The 16,679-nt window shown below is 43.3% G+C and overlaps 1 protein-coding gene across 1 annotated transcript in view; it reads left to right on the forward strand.

Annotated features, from left to right (window-relative positions):
• The first annotated feature begins 2,364 nt into the window (after window positions 1-2,364).
• Window positions 2,365-16,679, forward strand: part of LOC117724806 (solute carrier family 5 member 4-like) — a 45,091-nt gene continuing 30,776 nt past the window's right edge. The window contains exons 1-6 of the mRNA XM_034524728.1: window positions 2,365-2,566; window positions 5,007-5,078; window positions 7,843-7,947; window positions 9,470-9,529; window positions 14,936-15,040; window positions 16,042-16,147. Of these exons, the coding sequence (XP_034380619.1) occupies window positions 2,438-2,566; window positions 5,007-5,078; window positions 7,843-7,947; window positions 9,470-9,529; window positions 14,936-15,040; window positions 16,042-16,147 (577 nt within the window). The 5' untranslated portion in view covers window positions 2,365-2,437. The remainder of the gene's footprint in view (window positions 2,567-5,006; window positions 5,079-7,842; window positions 7,948-9,469; window positions 9,530-14,935; window positions 15,041-16,041; window positions 16,148-16,679) is intronic.

A 16,679-nucleotide genomic window follows, 5' to 3' on the forward strand; every position in this document is an offset into this window, starting at 1 on the left:
GTTGCAATGTTTTTATTTCATAAATTCTTCTTTCTCATACAATATATCCTGATTACAGTTTCTTCTCACCTCCTTGACCATCTGGATCCCTTTCTGAAGGAGAGACTGTTTTACTACAGACTTCCTGGTGTTCTGGCTTTTACAATCTTATCAATCAATCTTTCTTTCTTTCTCCCTTTCTTTCCTTTCCTTCTTTCTCTGACAGCGAGTGTGGTTTTATTGCGGCTCTGTTTATTTATTTTTACAAAGACTAAATTTTCCAAACTACAACTCAGCTTGCAAATGACACAGAAACAGACCTACCATCTAGTAAAGTGGATGCAGCAGAGGAGAAGTGCTTTAAAAGTTTTTTGTTTTTTTTTTTTGTTTTTTTTTTTTTAAAAGGATCAGACCAGGGCTGGATGGTGTAGTGGTTAAGAGCATTCACTGCCTTTCCAAAGGTCTTGAGTTCAGTTCTCAGCACCCACATGACATCTCAGATGTACATACAGAAAAGTGTGTATACACATACGCACACACAAATAATGCAATGGAAAGTTTAAGTTTGTTTATTTTTATCTTATGTGCATTAGTGTTTTGCCTGCATGCATGTCTGTGTGAGGGTGTCAGATTACAGAATTACAGGCAGCTGTGAGCCACCATGTGGATGCTGGGAATTGAACCCAGACCCTCTGGAAGAGCAGCCACTGCTCTTAACCACTGAGCCATCTCTCCAGCCCCTAAAGTCAGTCTTAATGGTTCTAATTATTTCCATCCAGGTAAAAATCCTAGCTGTTTAGGTACTACTGCTATTGCAGTCCCTGGCTACGGCCATTGACCTAACAAACATCCTGTTATTGTATATATTATATACATCTGTATAGCACATGATGGCTAACTTGCGTGTCAGCTTTTCCACATCTGGAATCAACTAAACCCCAAGCAGCTGGGTACTCCTGGGAGGGATTATTTTGATTGGATCATCTGAGTTGGGAAGACCCACCCTACATCTGAATCTTTTGAGGAAGGAAGACTGTGTCCTAAAGCTAAGTCTCAACTTTTGGTGGCATCCTACATAAAAGGACATTCAAGAAGGAAGCTATTGCCTTTTGCAAGATTGCCTTCTCTATCCCTGGCAAGCTCACTGAGCCTGTTGCCCGGGCATTTTTTTCATTGGTATTTGTTGTGCATTTGGTTTATTGCTTGTGTTATGTTAATTGGGTTCCTAAAATTACTCGGGAATTCACACGTGTACACATAAGACGATGAGGGTGTCCCTGTCCGAAGTTGGCTTTGATTGGTAAGTAAAGTTGCCGGAGCCAAAAGGCTGGGTTTGGAGACAGAGGTGGGTTGCCTGGAGAGATGGCTCAGTGGTTAAAAGCACTGGCTGCTCTTCCAGAGGGTCTGAGTTCAATTCCCAGCAACCACATGGTGGCTCACTACCATTTGCAATGGGCTCTGATGCCCTCTCCTGGTCTGTCTGAAGACAGCAACAACGTACTCAATATATATAACTAATACATCAATAAACTTTAAGAAAAAAATCCCCACATTAGAATTCCAGAACAAGAAACATGGAGAAAGATCATCAGATCGTCGTGCCAGAAAAGGAAAGAAAAAAGACTCGGGCTTGAGGGTGCAGAAGAGAAAGCTCTTACCTGGCTCTTCCGTGATTCCCTGCCCAACCCATACAGAGAAAATAAATAATTTAAGAAGTTGAACTGCACACAACTGAAACGCTCCTGAGGTTAGCTCTACCATCCAGAGCTGTGGCCGTGGTAAGGTAAACTCTTAAATTACCGAAGTGCCAAAAACCAAAGCCAACCAACCAAACCAAACAACAACAAAACAAACAAAAAAAGAAATGAAAGTAGATAACATTTTGACATTACATTTTAATTAAAATTAATGCAATAATCCACTACGATCAAAATATAAACGGAAAATGAAGACCGGAGTGATGTTATGGGTTCCAGGGTCAGTTCCAGGATTCTATATAGCTTGTAAAGACAGCATTATAGACCCTTCTTCAGTTGTCCCAAGTTAATCCCACCTGCGCCAAAATTTAGCTGAGGATGATCCCTTGTGGCTAATGATGGAGAGACAGCATTGGGACTGACCTGGCAAGCCTCTCTCTCTCTCCCTTCCTCCCTCCCTTCCTTTCTCTCTTTCTTTTTCCCTCCTTTCCTCCCTCTTCTCTCTCCTCCTTTTTTCCCTCCTCCTCCGTGTGTGTGTGTGTGCGTGTGCGTGTGCGTGTGTGTCTTTAACGGGACCTACTGAGACTGAAAGGGAGACGTCTTTAGCGCTTTGGTGGCAATTCTTTAGAATTAGGTAGCAGAGCCTCTAGGCTGCACAGTGGCTCTTCCCAGGATGCTTTGCGAACCAGAGATGGAACTGGGTACAGAACCGTTGTTTAGGGTTCTGCCTGCGAGTGCTTCCCTGTCTCAGCAACGCTGCCATGGACCCTGTGGCGAATCCCCGTGGCTTCACTTGGAACCAGAGCACCCTGGGCTTAAGTATCCACAGTACCATAGACACACTGGTGATGACATTCTACCTCTTGCTGGTTCTGTGCGTCGGGATGTGGGTACGATGTGACCTCTGGGCTGGGGTGTGCCACTTCCTGCAGAGACCTGGCCTCCCCCTACCTTCCTTCAGCTTCAGAAGGGATGGCCCTGCCCACCTTTGCCTAGCCCCTCCCCACCCTTCCAACCAAACTCTATCTACTTCCTTAACAAAGACCGTTCTGGACCATTACCTCTTCCTACGCTCAATAACTGTCCCACCCACCCACTCCATCCCCTTGCCCTGAAATACTAGTCAAGTAATCCACCTGTGCCTGCCCTGTTCCCTACAACCCCAAACCTGAATGGTTTTTTGAAAGCCCTTGTGATTGACACAAGCATGCTGCTCTAACTCCGTCCTCTCTATCCACGAGTTCTCCGTCTGCAGATCTAGCCAGTCACGCTCAAAGTGTCTGAGTTTTTCTTTCCTTTCACAGTGCTTATGCATTATAATTCCTAAATTATAAACCCGGAGGCACCGTAAAGCACGCAAAAAGAATGTACCGGTGGTTACATCCAAATAGTATATCACTTTTATAAAAGAGACCTGAGCTAAAAAAGACTCTCGGAGCCAGTTCTCCTTGTACACCAAGGCAGGACTCTACACTGACTTGAACTGGGATTCTGAAAGGTTAAGGAGAAGGAAGAGGAGGAAGAGGAGGAGGAGGGGGAGGGGGAGGGGGAGGGGGAGGGGGAGGGGGAAGGAGGAGCTCAGATGCAAAGCAATCTGACATATGACTTGAGCATCCTCAGGTTTGAATATTCACAATGGTTCCAGGAACTAATCCCCCAACAACACTAAGGCTCGATTCCAAACAGGAAAGGCGATCCTGAGTATACAGACATAGCACTTATTTATCTCCCTTCGATAGCTTCATTCAGTCATGGGAAGTATGTTTCCAGGTGGCCTTAGCAGGGACTCCTAGTATTTGAGCATCAGTTCTGGGGTTCTTCCTCCAGCGCTGTTATTAGGAATTCTCCCTGCATCCCAGATCACTCTCGGCCCAAGCTGCACTCATGTCTGGCCAAGATTTGGGAATCAGTAAACATGCTGCCTTTACTATTTTTCTTGAAGACATAAATGTATGATATCCGGCATATTTTGATCCTTCTCCTTCTTTCTATCTATCTATCTATCTATCTATCTATCTATCTATCTATCTATCTATCTGGTATTCTGCCTACATGTATTCCTGCACAACAGAAGAGGGCATCAGATCCCATTACAGATGGTTGTGAGCCACCATGTGGTTGCTGGGAATTGAACTCAGGACCTCTGGAAGAGCAGTCAGTGCTCTTAACCACTGAGCCATCTCTCCAGCCCTCTTTATATTATCTTTATATTACTGAGAAAGGACCTCACTATGTATCTCTGGCTGGAACTTACTATGTAGATCAGGTTGGCCTCAAACTCACAGAGATCCACTTGCCTCTGCTTGTGAGTGCTAGGATTAAAACTGTGCACCGGCTTTTTATTTTTCTTTCCTTTCTTCAAGACAGGGTTTCTCTGTGTAACAGCCCTCGCTGTCCTGGAACTTACTTTGTAGACCAGGTTGGCCTTGAATTCCCCAACTTCTGCCTCCAGAACGCTGGGATCCAAGGTGTGTGCCAAAACACCTAGCTTGCACCCAGCTTTCGTTTGTTTGCTTTAAAATAAAAACAATTAGATACTGTTGTTAATTACTAAATGCTTTAACATTCAGTGTATGTCTTAGTTAGGGTTTTACTGCTATGAACAGATACCATGACCAAGACAAGTCTTATAAAGGACAACATTTAATTGGGGCTGGCTTACAGGTTCAGAGGTTCAGTCCATTATCATCAAGGTGGGAGTATGGCAGCATCCAGGCAGGCATGGTGCAGGAGGAGCTGAGAGTTCTACATCTTCATCTGAAAGCTGCTAGCAGAAAACTGACTTCCAGGAAGCTAAAATGAGGGTCTTAAAACCCACACCCGCAGTGACACACCCACTCCATCAAGGCCACACCTACTCCAACAAGGCCACACCTACTCCAACAAGGCCACACCTACTCCAACAAGGTCACACCTACTCCAACAAGGTCACACCTACTCCAACAGTACCACTCCCTGGCCAAGCGTATATAAACCATCACAGCATAACAAGCAAAATATACACAAAGACTTAAGAAAGGAGTTATTTTTCTTCCCTCATCCATGTCATCGTTCTGCGACAACCAGAGACTGTATCTTTTCTCTTTTACATTGCTTGGGCAAACACTCAGACACACATGCATATTCTATATGTTCTCTTATAAAATGTGATCAAATTATACACATTAGCCTGCAGTGTGCTGCCTTACTCTACCAATGCATCTGGAGAGTCCCTCACACAAACTAACCCCGAGATCTAGCTTGTATTCAATTAGTTGCAGAATAGTAAGACCAGCACACGCCGTCCAATTTCTCTATGGATTGAATTCCACCAGAGGATTCTCGTTACAGGCTTTACTGACACATAGTCGTGGGACAATAAAAGACTTCTTCCTGGCTGGACAAAATCTAGCATGGTGGTTGGTGAGTAAGCTTGTATGTGGCTGTCTGCTCGGGGAATGTCTGTGTTGGCTTGTTTAGTACTTTAATCTCTTAAATCCAAAATATGTGCTTTTCTTCCTTATTTCCTTATTTATTTATTTATTCTTTTATGTACAGTTTTGGGGCTGGAGAGATGGCTCAGAGGTTAAGAGCACTGACTGCTTTTCAGAGGTACTGAGTTTAATTCCCAGCAACCACATGGTGGCTCACAACCATCTGTAATAAAATATGGTGCCCCCTTCTGGTCTCCAGGCATCATGCAAGTAGAATGCTGTATACATAGTATAATAAATCAGTCTAAAAAAAGGGGGGGAGCGGGCAGTGGTGGCGCACGCCTTTAATCCCAGCACTTGGGAGGCAGAGGCAGGCGGATTTCTGAGTTCGAGGCCAGCCTGGTCTATAGAGTGAGTTCCAGGACAGTCAAAGCTATACAGAGAAACCCTGTCTCGAAAAACAAACAAAAAAACAAAACAAAACAAACAAAAAAGGGACAATCTTTCTATGTATCCCAGGCTGACATGTATGTATCTATGTATCACAGTCTTCTTGCTTTCCAAGTGAGAGCTGAAGTGGACCATGCCTTTTCCAGGTAAATGGAGCGGGAGGTGTTCTGAGCAGTGGATCATCATGCACCTAAGTTGGTGGTACAGAAATAGATTGGTGCTGGATGGAGGGGTGTGGGGTAAAAGGTAGAATCATTGTTTGTATGCTAAATAATGCTTTGGTTATTGTATTTGTTAAGGTTCTCTAAAAGGTTGAACTGATAGCTATATGTACATGTTGTATAGGAACATGTTGTATATATATGATGTATATGTTGTATATGCTGTATATGTAGCTGTATATGTTGTATATGTAAATATTATATATTTATATTATATATACACATTGTGGATGTTTCATATGTAAATGTTATATATGTAAATGTTGTAAATATATGCTGTATATGTATGTTATATATGTAAATGTGTATATATACATATACATATATGATGTATATGATGTATGATATATATATGTTGTATATGTTGTATATGTATATGTGGTATATGTTGTAGATATATATGATATACAACATATACATATATGGCTTACAGGATGTGGTCCAGGTAGTTCAACAATGGTTGTCTCATTCTGGAGAGGCTGAGAATACAGGAATGCCTTAGGCTACAAAGTTGGCTGTCTCAGCAGTTCCAATCTGGTGCTGAAGGCCTGGAAGATTCCTGTAGAGTTCCTGGTCTTTAGTCTATGGCTGTGGCATCCGATCCTCAGCTTAGAGACACCCATTCTTCCTTTAAAATTTTTTTTATTTATTTAATGTATGAGTGCTCTGATATATATATATATATATATATATATATATATATATATATATATATGCCAGAAGATGTCCTCAGATCCTCTTACAGATAGTTGTGAGCCACCATGAACTCAAGATATCTAGAAGAGCAACAGGATAAATGTACTTGCCAGAGGGGGTGAGGGCAAGCAGGCAGCAAAGATTTCCTTCTCCCAGGTCCTTTTATCTGAGCTGCTACCAGAAGGTGCTTTTCACACCTAGTGTCTTCCTGCTTTTAATAACCTAATCAAAAAAAAAAAAAAATCCCTCGCAGGAATGACCGGCTGCTTTCAATTCACTTGATTACAGCTTGTCTTAAGGTTACAATTGTGATGAAACACCATGACCAAAAGCAACACGAGAAGGAAAGGGTTTATTTAGCTCACACGTCCACATTGCAGTTCATCACTGAAGGAAGTCAAGACAGGATCTAAAAGAGAGCAGGAACCTTCAGGCAGGAGCTGACACAGAGACCATGGAGCGGGTGCTACTTACTGGCTTGCTCCTCATGGCTTGCCCAGTCTGCTTTCTTACAGAACCCAGGACCACCAGCCCAGGGGCAGCACCACCCACAATGGGCTAGGCCCTCCCCTATCAGTCACTAATTAAGACAATGCCCTACAGGCTTGATTAAAGCCCGATTTTATGAAGGCCTCTTCTTAACTGAGGTTCCCCTCTCATTGATGACTCTAGCTTGTGTCAACTAGCCAGCACACAGGTCTAGCTGAGTTGACAACCGGCTTTAACCATCAGAGTTTTAGAAGATGGTTCTGTCCAGGAGGACTGACTCAAACCCCACGGCAGTAGAGATTTCTGACCATCTACAACCCTGCATCGGTTCTGGGAGGGCCCTGGGGGGAAATATTTTTTTTTGGTTTGGCTTTATTTCCCACCCTCTGATGGCAGGTATATGCATTATCTACAAGTCCAAAGTAGTTGCTACCTCCCTCTGACTTGGTCCAGTCAGCATAATGTCATCAATATAGTGGATCAGTATAATATTATGTAGAGGAAACAGCCAACCAAGATGCCTTTGGACTACTTCCTGACATGGGGACATACTGGGATACTGGGATACTTTATCTCAAAGTAAAGAAACAATGCTCAAAGAACCAACAAACCAACAAGCCTGCAACTCCACCAACTTTCACTTTTCTCCAGAGGGGTTCTCCCTCGGGCGGAATTCCTGTGCCCAAACTATGTGGCTGGGGATGACCTTGAACTTCTGATGTTGAACTTCTTTCTAATCTTCTTGCTTCCATCTCCCGAGTGCTGGAATGGCAGGTTTTATGGTCTGGAACTCAGGCTTTACACAGGCTTGGCAGGTGCTCTACAGCTGAGCCGGACTCTCAGCCCAGAAACACAAATGATAAGGGCTCTGACACGGAATCATCTTCTGGTTTTCAGATGGGCATTTCCATCTATTCTTCAAATATTGGCAGTGGGCACTATATGGCCTTGGCTGGCACAGGTGCAGCTTCAGGAATTGCTGTTGGAGCCCTCGAATGGAATGTAAGTAATATCTTCTGCAGCAACCTATCTCTACTTGAGCATTGTGCAAATGACTCATAAACGCAAAAAACCTGCTTTTTAACCTCGAGTGACTGTTAAAGATGCCTTTGAAAGTATAAATTAAGGGAGTCAAGACTTTGGTGTTTCTTTTCTTAAGATTTATATATTTACTTTATCTATATGATTACACTGTAGCTGTCTCCAGACACACCAGAAGAGGGAATCAGAGCCCATTATACACGGTAGTAAGAGACCATGTGGTTGCTGGGAATTGATCTCAGACCCTCTGGAAGAGCAGCCTCTTAAGAGCAGTGCTCTTAACTACTGAGCCATCTCTCCAGCCCATGTCTTTGGTTTTTCAAAAGGATTATGCCGTTTTTCATTCTCCTTAGTATGGCAAGGGACAGGGTATGTATATGCCGTGTGCCATGGGGATACAAAGAACGTTAGATCAGTCAGGTGGGGATAAGATCTCCACATTGAAGTGTATGCATCTTTCTCTACTATATACAGGAGCGCAGGTGTGTGCGTGCACACAAGCACACATACATAGACTCTCTGTCTGTGCTTTGATTACATATTGAGAAAGGGTTCAACCAAGCTCCCTGAGATGGCAGACTAGTTACTACAAAGTTTCTAACTTGAAACACATGTTTAAATTATAAACAGAATAAAATTAACTATAAACCATCTAAAATATTGCATTATTTATTTAGTTGATGAATTTGTTGTGCGTAAGAAATAGAACTTATTCACTAAAAGGTTAAATTATTTTATAAATCTTGCATCACTCACCCTATTTATTTAAATCATTTGTCTCTTTTGATCCATGAGAAAGTTACGATGCTTTATGTTTTTATAAACTATAAGAGATAAGGAATACTTCTACCGATTCCAAACTTAATAAAATGTCTTTTTCTCTACCACCTTGTCTCTTTCCTCCCCTTTCCTCCCCTCTTCCTCTTCTTCTTCCTCTCCCCCTCTTCCTCCCCCTCCCCCTGCTTTTCCTTCTCTTTCTTCTATTTCTTTGAGAGAGTGCCTTACTATGTAGTCCTGGCTGGCTTGGAACACACTACATAGATCAGTTAATAAGAGACATTAATTCCCTGCTCAAACTGCTGGCTGTCCTCCTGCCTCAGTCTCCTAAGTGCTGGAATTACATGTATGTTCCACCATGTCTAGTTTCTTTCCTTTGTTTAGACTATTTTTAAATTGATTCATAAGACACCATAATTCTTATCCAGGAGTAGAAAAACAATATAGTATAATAATAATAATAATAATAATAATAATAATAATAATAATAATAACAACTTGGAAATGAACTCCCTAAGTTAATAAACTTTCAAAGGTAACGTGCCTGAAAGCTAGATTTTTGGTGTTGAAAGGTCTGTGTTTGGGTAGTCATTTTTACGTGCTCATCATTAGGTTTGAAGCAGACAGTAATAGAACCTGCATCTCTCTTAAGAGCCTGACCCACATGGGCGCCTGATTTAATTCTTCTGCTTTTTCTTCGTTTCAGGCTATATTTATGCTCTTTGTGCTTGGTTGGATATTTGTGCCTATTTATAGCAAAGCTGAGGTAAGTCCATTATCAGTTACTCTATAGTTCATGATTTTTTAAAAAAAAGTAAATATTGCATGCATTGTACATGGACATCATGAAGGACAGATTACACTTGGTCAGTCTTTTGATCCTGCTATATTCTTCCCTAAATCTGTATCTGCCTAAAATGTCACAGCTACTTTTTAAGGCTTTTTATAGAAAATATTTCAAAACATTATAAAAAAATACAATGTGGAGAAATGAAGAGAACAAACGTGATAACGACTGGCACCCTAAAATGCTATTTCTTTCCAGTTGGCTTATTCACGGGATAAAATTCCACAAAAGAGGCAAGTGGGGCTCTGTGAGAACCTTGACATACTTATTCTAAAGTCAAAGGTGTAAGAACAGTGAAGGCAGAACTGTCCTACAAAATGTTGACATTCATTAGACAGCATCAACAAAACCATATTATATTAATTCAGAGGTAAAACACATTGCTGTGATTTGCATAAGCATCCTGCAGAGGCCTATTAAAGGTTTAGTCTCCATACCCCGATGCTTCTGGGAGGTGGTAGGAGCTCTAGAGAGGTAGAGTGGGGACTCTTCTAGTCATAGACCTAGGATGGAATGTTAGGACCCCAATCCAGTCTTCACTCTTTTGATTCTGTCAACAAAGTGAATCGTTTCTTCTACCACGCTCACTTGCTAGGATGCTACCACAGGGCCACAGCAATTGGCTCAACAGGCCATGGATCATGAGCCAAAATAAATACCTAAGGTATTGGTTACAGTAATTAAAAAGGTGGTTATAATGCAGACACTGCCAATCGGGAAACACCAGATCCAACCACATCTTCACTGGCAAATGCTCATTGCAATGAGTCATTGGTCTGAATTAAGGTCTGTCAGACGCCAGCTCCGACAGTGAGTTCAGCTGTCCAAGGAGATGTAGGTAACGTAAAGCAGGCACATACTCACCCACACTTGGTGGATGAAGGAAGGCTCCAACCACTTTAGTTTTTTGTAATTCTCTTATTCCTTCCCCCCCCTTCCCTTCTCCCTCTTGCTCCTGAACCACTCTCTCCCCAGCCCAAAGTATACTGTAGCTGTCTTCAGACACCCATATGAGGGCAGCAGATCTCAGTACAGATGGTTGTGAGTCATCATGTGGTTGCTGGGATTTGAACTCATGACCTCCTGAAGAGCAGTTGGTACTCTTAACCACCGAGCTATCTCTCCAGCCCTTTTTCCTAGTTCTTATATACCTAAATAAAATCTCGCATGAAGGAACAACTCCCCACCCCCAACACTTTACAATCACTTCTTTGTTTTGTTTTGTTTTTTTGTTTTTCGAGACAGGGTTTCTCTATGTAGTCCTGGCTGTCCTGGAACTCACTCTGTAGACGAGGCTGGCCTCGAACTCAGAAATCTGCCTGCCTCTGCCTCCCAAGTGCTGGGATTAAAGGCGTGCACCACCACTGCCCGGCTTACAATCACTTCTTAATCATGGGTTTCAATTACACACAATGATGACAAGTTTCATACTCTTAAAGACAAGTTATTCTGAATCCCACACCTGGCCACTCAGCTTCTCTTGTGGCTCCTTCCCACGATACATCTGTATCCAAACAGAACAGTTTTTCTATTACAGAGTAACAGAATTTGGGCAAGCCAGATACTTTCAACAACCAGTTTCTCTTATAACTGACTGGTAGCAGTTTGCAGTCACAAGAATGGAGAAAGACAGCATGCTATTCTAACTTAACACAATTCTTAGTCATCTAGCACAGCTAACCATCTACCTGTTCTTACACTGTTTTCATAGTGCAGCACATGTGTAGTTAGCTAGAGAACCTTAGGTCAGAGATCTTTAACTTTTCTCGAGGCAACAGAAGAACAAGAATCTCTCCACTTTGCATGCTGTACAGCACCAAGTCCTCAAATCGCACTAAAGTTCACCAGCAAATTTATCGTTCTAAGGCGAGAAAATCAGGGGGCTGGAGAGATGGCTCAGTGGTTGCGAGCACTGACTGCTCTTCTGGAGATCCTGAGTTCAAATCCCAGCAACCACATGATGGCTCACAACCATCTGTAATGGGGTCTGATGCCCTCTTCTGGTACGTGTCTGAAGACAGCTACAGGGTACTCATATAAATAAAATAAATAAACCATTAAAAAAAAAAAAAGACCAGAAAATTAGATTAGACATAGAAGCTCAATCTTTTTATTTTTTTAAAGATTTATTTATTTACTTTATGTATATGAGTACATTACAGATGGTTGTGAGCCACCATGTGGTTGCTGGGAATTGAACTTAGGACCTCTGGAAGGGCAGCCAGTGCTCTTAACCACTGAGCCATCTCTCCAGCCCCTAGAGGCTCAATCTTAACAGCGGCCACTGAAACTCAATTACTGTCTTTGATCATTAGCCTGTCTCCTGCAGATGAAACTCGAAGCCCTTTGTAACAGGCCCACTTTGTTCTTGCTCTCTGACCTTAGCATTCTGTTTGTTTAATAACTAAGAACGTGTTTCTTATTTTTCCGTTGTGCCCTAGGTTTTCTGCTACAAAGCACCTGGCAAAACTCCCTGACCTGATTTAATTTATTATTAAAAAAAAAAAAAAAAAAAAAAGCACCTTAACCTAAATTTTAAAACCATACATATCTTTAAAACTTTTCTAGGAAGTCTTCAGCTAAATTGTTGCTCTATCTGAGTGGCAATGCCCTTTGGGAAATACTGTTATGCATTGTGATTGTATTGTCTAGCGGGGAATTAGAAACCACTCCCTAGGATGTTCATACAAGACAAAAAACAGGGTGATCAAGTCAGCAACACGTGCAGTCATCAGAGGACTGAAGAAACCAGAAAAACCAGTAGAAGCTCTACAATTAGGAGACTTCCCTAATAAATGGGTTATTTTACGTAACAAACAAACAAACAAACATACCAAAAAACCCCCAAAAAAACCAACCAATCAACCAAACAAAGAACTATGTCTATGACAAACAGGTTAAAATTAATATTTCAGAAAAAAAAAATCCCACAAATGCAAATAATGATGGGAAAAGATTTTTCTCCTTAATAAGAACAAATGCAATAAATACATTTTAAAAAAATAATAAAACAAACAAACTGCCATTCTCATGGGCTGGAGAGATGGCTCAGCGGTTAAGAGCACTGACTGCTCTTCCAGAAGTCCTGAGTTCAATTCCCAGCAACTACATGGTGGCTCACAACCATCTGTGATGGAATCTGATGCCCTCTTCTGGTGTGTCTGAAGTCAGCTATTGTGTACTCATACACATAAAATACATAAATATATCTTTAAAAAAATATGTGCGCTACCATCAGCTACAAGTATTTAAAAAAAAACTTTTAAAAAAGCAACAGAAAATTTAAAAGTATCTGCAGCATGCACTAGGATATCTAAGAGATAAATATGTCACCTGCTGTGACATGCCTATATGTCACCTGCTGTTGACATGCCTGTGGCAATATCAGATCACTGTAGCTCCATAAGTCCAGGGGCACCATCTGGACCAACTGACACCTTGAACTTGTATCCTCTACAACCGAGAGACTGTAGTTAACCTGTTGTTTAAGCCACCTAAGCCAGTGCTTCTCAACCTGTGGGTCACAACCCTGTGTGTGTGTGTGTGTGTGTGTGTGTGTGTGTGTGAAATGACCCTTTCACGGGGGTCACCTAAGACCACTGGAAAATACAGACATCTACATTACAATTCACAACAGCAGCAAAATTACAGTTGTGGAGTAGCAAGGAAAATAACTTTATGGTTTGGGGTCACCACAACATGAGGAACTGTATCAAAGGGTTGTAGCATTAGGAAGGTTGAGGACCACTGACCTAAACTGTTCTCACATGTTATGGGAGCCCAAACAATCAATTTAGAAACAGCATGGGGACTTTAGAACCTTCCTGGGAGAATGATTGATATATATGGCAGGGTATGGCATAGAGTCAAAGAAAGGCTAAGAGAATGAAGCCTATGTGATTTTAGGCAAAGGTCTCTGGGTCCTGTGAAGACCTCAGCAGAGTCCTTGTGAAGCTGGTTGTCTTAGTTAGGGTTTTACTGTTGTGAAGAGACACCATGACCAAGGCAACTCTTATAAAGGACAACATTAAATTTGGGCTGGCTTACAGATTCAGGGGTTCAGTCCATTATCATCAAGGCGGGAGCATGGCAATGTCCAGACAGGCATGGCACAGGAGGAGCTGAGAGTTCTACAAAGGCAACCAGAAAAAGACTGGCTTCCAGGCAGCTAAGAGGAGGGTCTCAAAGACCACCCCCAAAGTGACGAACTTCCTCCAAAAGGCCACGCCCACTCAAACAAGGCCACACCTCCCAATCGTGCCACTCCCTGGACTGAGCGTATTCAAACCACCACACAGGTGGAATTTGAGTTGGAGCTCACAACAGACATATGTAGGTAGCCAGACCAGAGCACGCCAATTAGCCAGGCCAAAGGGAGGCAATATCCTCTTCCAGATTCACTTCTCTTGAGCCAGGAGCTGTTGGGGTCAAGTGACATTGTGATCACTGAGGGCACAGACCCTGTGCTCATGGCACATATCGCCCAAGATGATGTCAGAAAATAGGGTTCTATGGGACACCGCCATCTGACTGGAGTGTTCACACAGGGGCGGCTGAGAACGGCCTGAATTATCAGGTTCTATCTCCCACCAGCCAAGTGTGACAAAGCACTCTCTTTTGTTCTGTAATGGGTAATTTATCATTACTGCACATTTTCAATTAGCTGGGTTGCTTTCCACATTCCTAAGATTGAGCAGAGAGTGGCATCTAAGCTGCCGGAAGACAGCTATCTCAGTCAGGAATTCTACTGCTGTGACAAAACACGATGGCCACAAAGCAAGTTGGGGAGCTTCATTTGGCTCACACTTCCACATCGCTGTTCATCACTGAAGGAAGTCAGGACAGGAACTCACACAGGGCAGGAACCTGGAGGCAGGAGCTGATGAAGAGGCCACGGAGGGATGCTGCTTACTGGCTTGCTCCTCATGGCTTGTTCAGTCTGCTTTCTTATAGAAAACCAGTATCACTAGCTCAGGGATGGTCCCTATCCACAATGGGCCGGGCTGCGCTGGGCTGGGCTGTGCCCTCTCCCATAGATCACTGATTGGGAAATGCCTTACAGCTGGATCTCATGGAGGCATTTTCTCAACTGAGGCTCCTTCCTCTCTGATGGCTCTAATCTGTAACAGGTTGATGCACAAAACCAGCCAGTACAGAGATGTGCTGTCTCTCCTCCCTTCTCGATCATACCTCAACTGGCGCCAAAGGCATCGAGCCCACGTCTGGTATTCCCGAGCTGTCTCCACCATCTGGCAAGAAAGGCCATCCCCAGACCTGCCTCTGACGCTCAGCATCTGACAGGGGCTTGCTCTGTTGTCTTTGCAGGTGGTGACGTTGCCGGAGTATCTGAAGAAGAGGTTTGGCAGCCTCCGGATCCAGCTGTTCTTCACTTTCACTTTCTTAATCGTATATATCTTCAGCAGAATATCAGTGAGTCCTTGCACAGGGAGAAGGAACCGACCGGGCAAGTCCTTAGAGTGCCTCTCCACAGAGGTGACCTTCCTCCTCCGAGGAATGATGGGGAGGGAGTCATCTAAGCAAACGTGTGGCGAGACCGCCCAGGGATGTGTCTCCTTGTCTATACTCCGAGTCTTTTTGTTATTCTCTTTATAACGGGCACAGTGCCAGTGTGTGAAAGTAATTTATTGGTGTATTTACTCAATATGTGTCTTCTCCATTTTCATCCAAGTGACCTGAGGCTATGAGTCCTTTCTGGGGTGTTTACTGCACTTCCTCCTGAGTCTCGTTTTGCACATACACCACTGAATTGATGGTTTTCACTAACCAAATGAGCCGGATTTACCACGTTATCGTTATTCAACACGATCTCAGTGAGAACAGAAGCCAAGCTTTGCCAGTCCTCATCTTCTGAATGCAGCAAAGTGTCAGCAGCATTGTGGGGCCTTAGTCATTTGGGGGAATAAATTCTTGAATGAATTTCTGCTCTTTTTTTTTTTTTTGTATATATATTTTAAAGACATTTACTTTATGTCTGAGTGCTCTATCTGCATGTACACCTGCGTGCCAGAAGAGGGCATCAGATCCCATTACAGATGGTTGTGAGCCACCATGTGGTTGCTGGGAATTGAACTCAGGACCTCGGGAAGAACAGCCAGTGCTCTTAACCGCTAAGCCATCTCCCCAGCCCCCATGGTCTTCTTTTAGCTGTAGAACTACACTCTCTAATCATAATGCCCACACTAAGGGCAAAGTTGAGTTAACTGGGCAACTTGGGCTAACCCATGCCCTTGAAGATACTAACCTTGGTTAAACTCAGAGGGCACAGACCTCTCTTGGTGTTCGTTGGTCACGGTGAGGTGCTGCCCAGAGGCCACCTCTTGGATGTGGGTTCCAAGGCCCATTTCGTTCCGGGGTGGTTGTTGATTCTGCTGGAGATGACCGTGCCGCTGCTAACCTTGTGCCCATTTCAGATGGAGATTGGCTTTGGCGCCATGTTCTTGAAAATGGTTTGGGACACTGATATTTACCAAACAATGCTGACCGTGCTGACCATCACTGGCATGTATGCGATCACAGGTGAGGTTGCTCTAAGCACACACGAATTTATACTGACCCAAACACTCAGCAGAGTATTAGAGCTTCCCCAAGTCTGTAGATGTCAGGAAGTATAACAGAGGTGGAAGTACCTCTAGGAATCATATTGGGTTGGACCGATCTCATCGAAGAGTGATTGATAGATAGGTCGGCAACGATCACGTGGGTGACCAGGTAACAAAGTGGGAGCACACAAAGCAAATGAAGGGAAATGAGGTAGGGCCCTCAAGGAGGCCACCTGACCAAGCCTTCAGATGGGCTTTTTAAGAAAGGTGATTCTCAGACCTAGCCCCTGGAGGCAGCGTGGGCCTTGGACATCAACATGGTTTCAGGAGGCTGCAAGGGCTACTTAAGTCTGTATGTCCCGCCCCTATCCCCACCCCTCCCAAGTATCCTGGCCTACAGACATCAACATGGCCTCCCTCAGCAGCACAGACCGTGGACATCGGAGTGAAGAGTAGCTGTACATAATTGATGGTTACTGATGGGAGCGGGGGTGGGGAGGGACTCATTT

The sequence above is a fragment of the Arvicanthis niloticus genome, chromosome 20, assembly GCF_011762505.2.
Source record: "Arvicanthis niloticus isolate mArvNil1 chromosome 20, mArvNil1.pat.X, whole genome shotgun sequence".
Lineage (NCBI taxonomy): Eukaryota > Metazoa > Chordata > Mammalia > Rodentia > Muridae > Arvicanthis > Arvicanthis niloticus.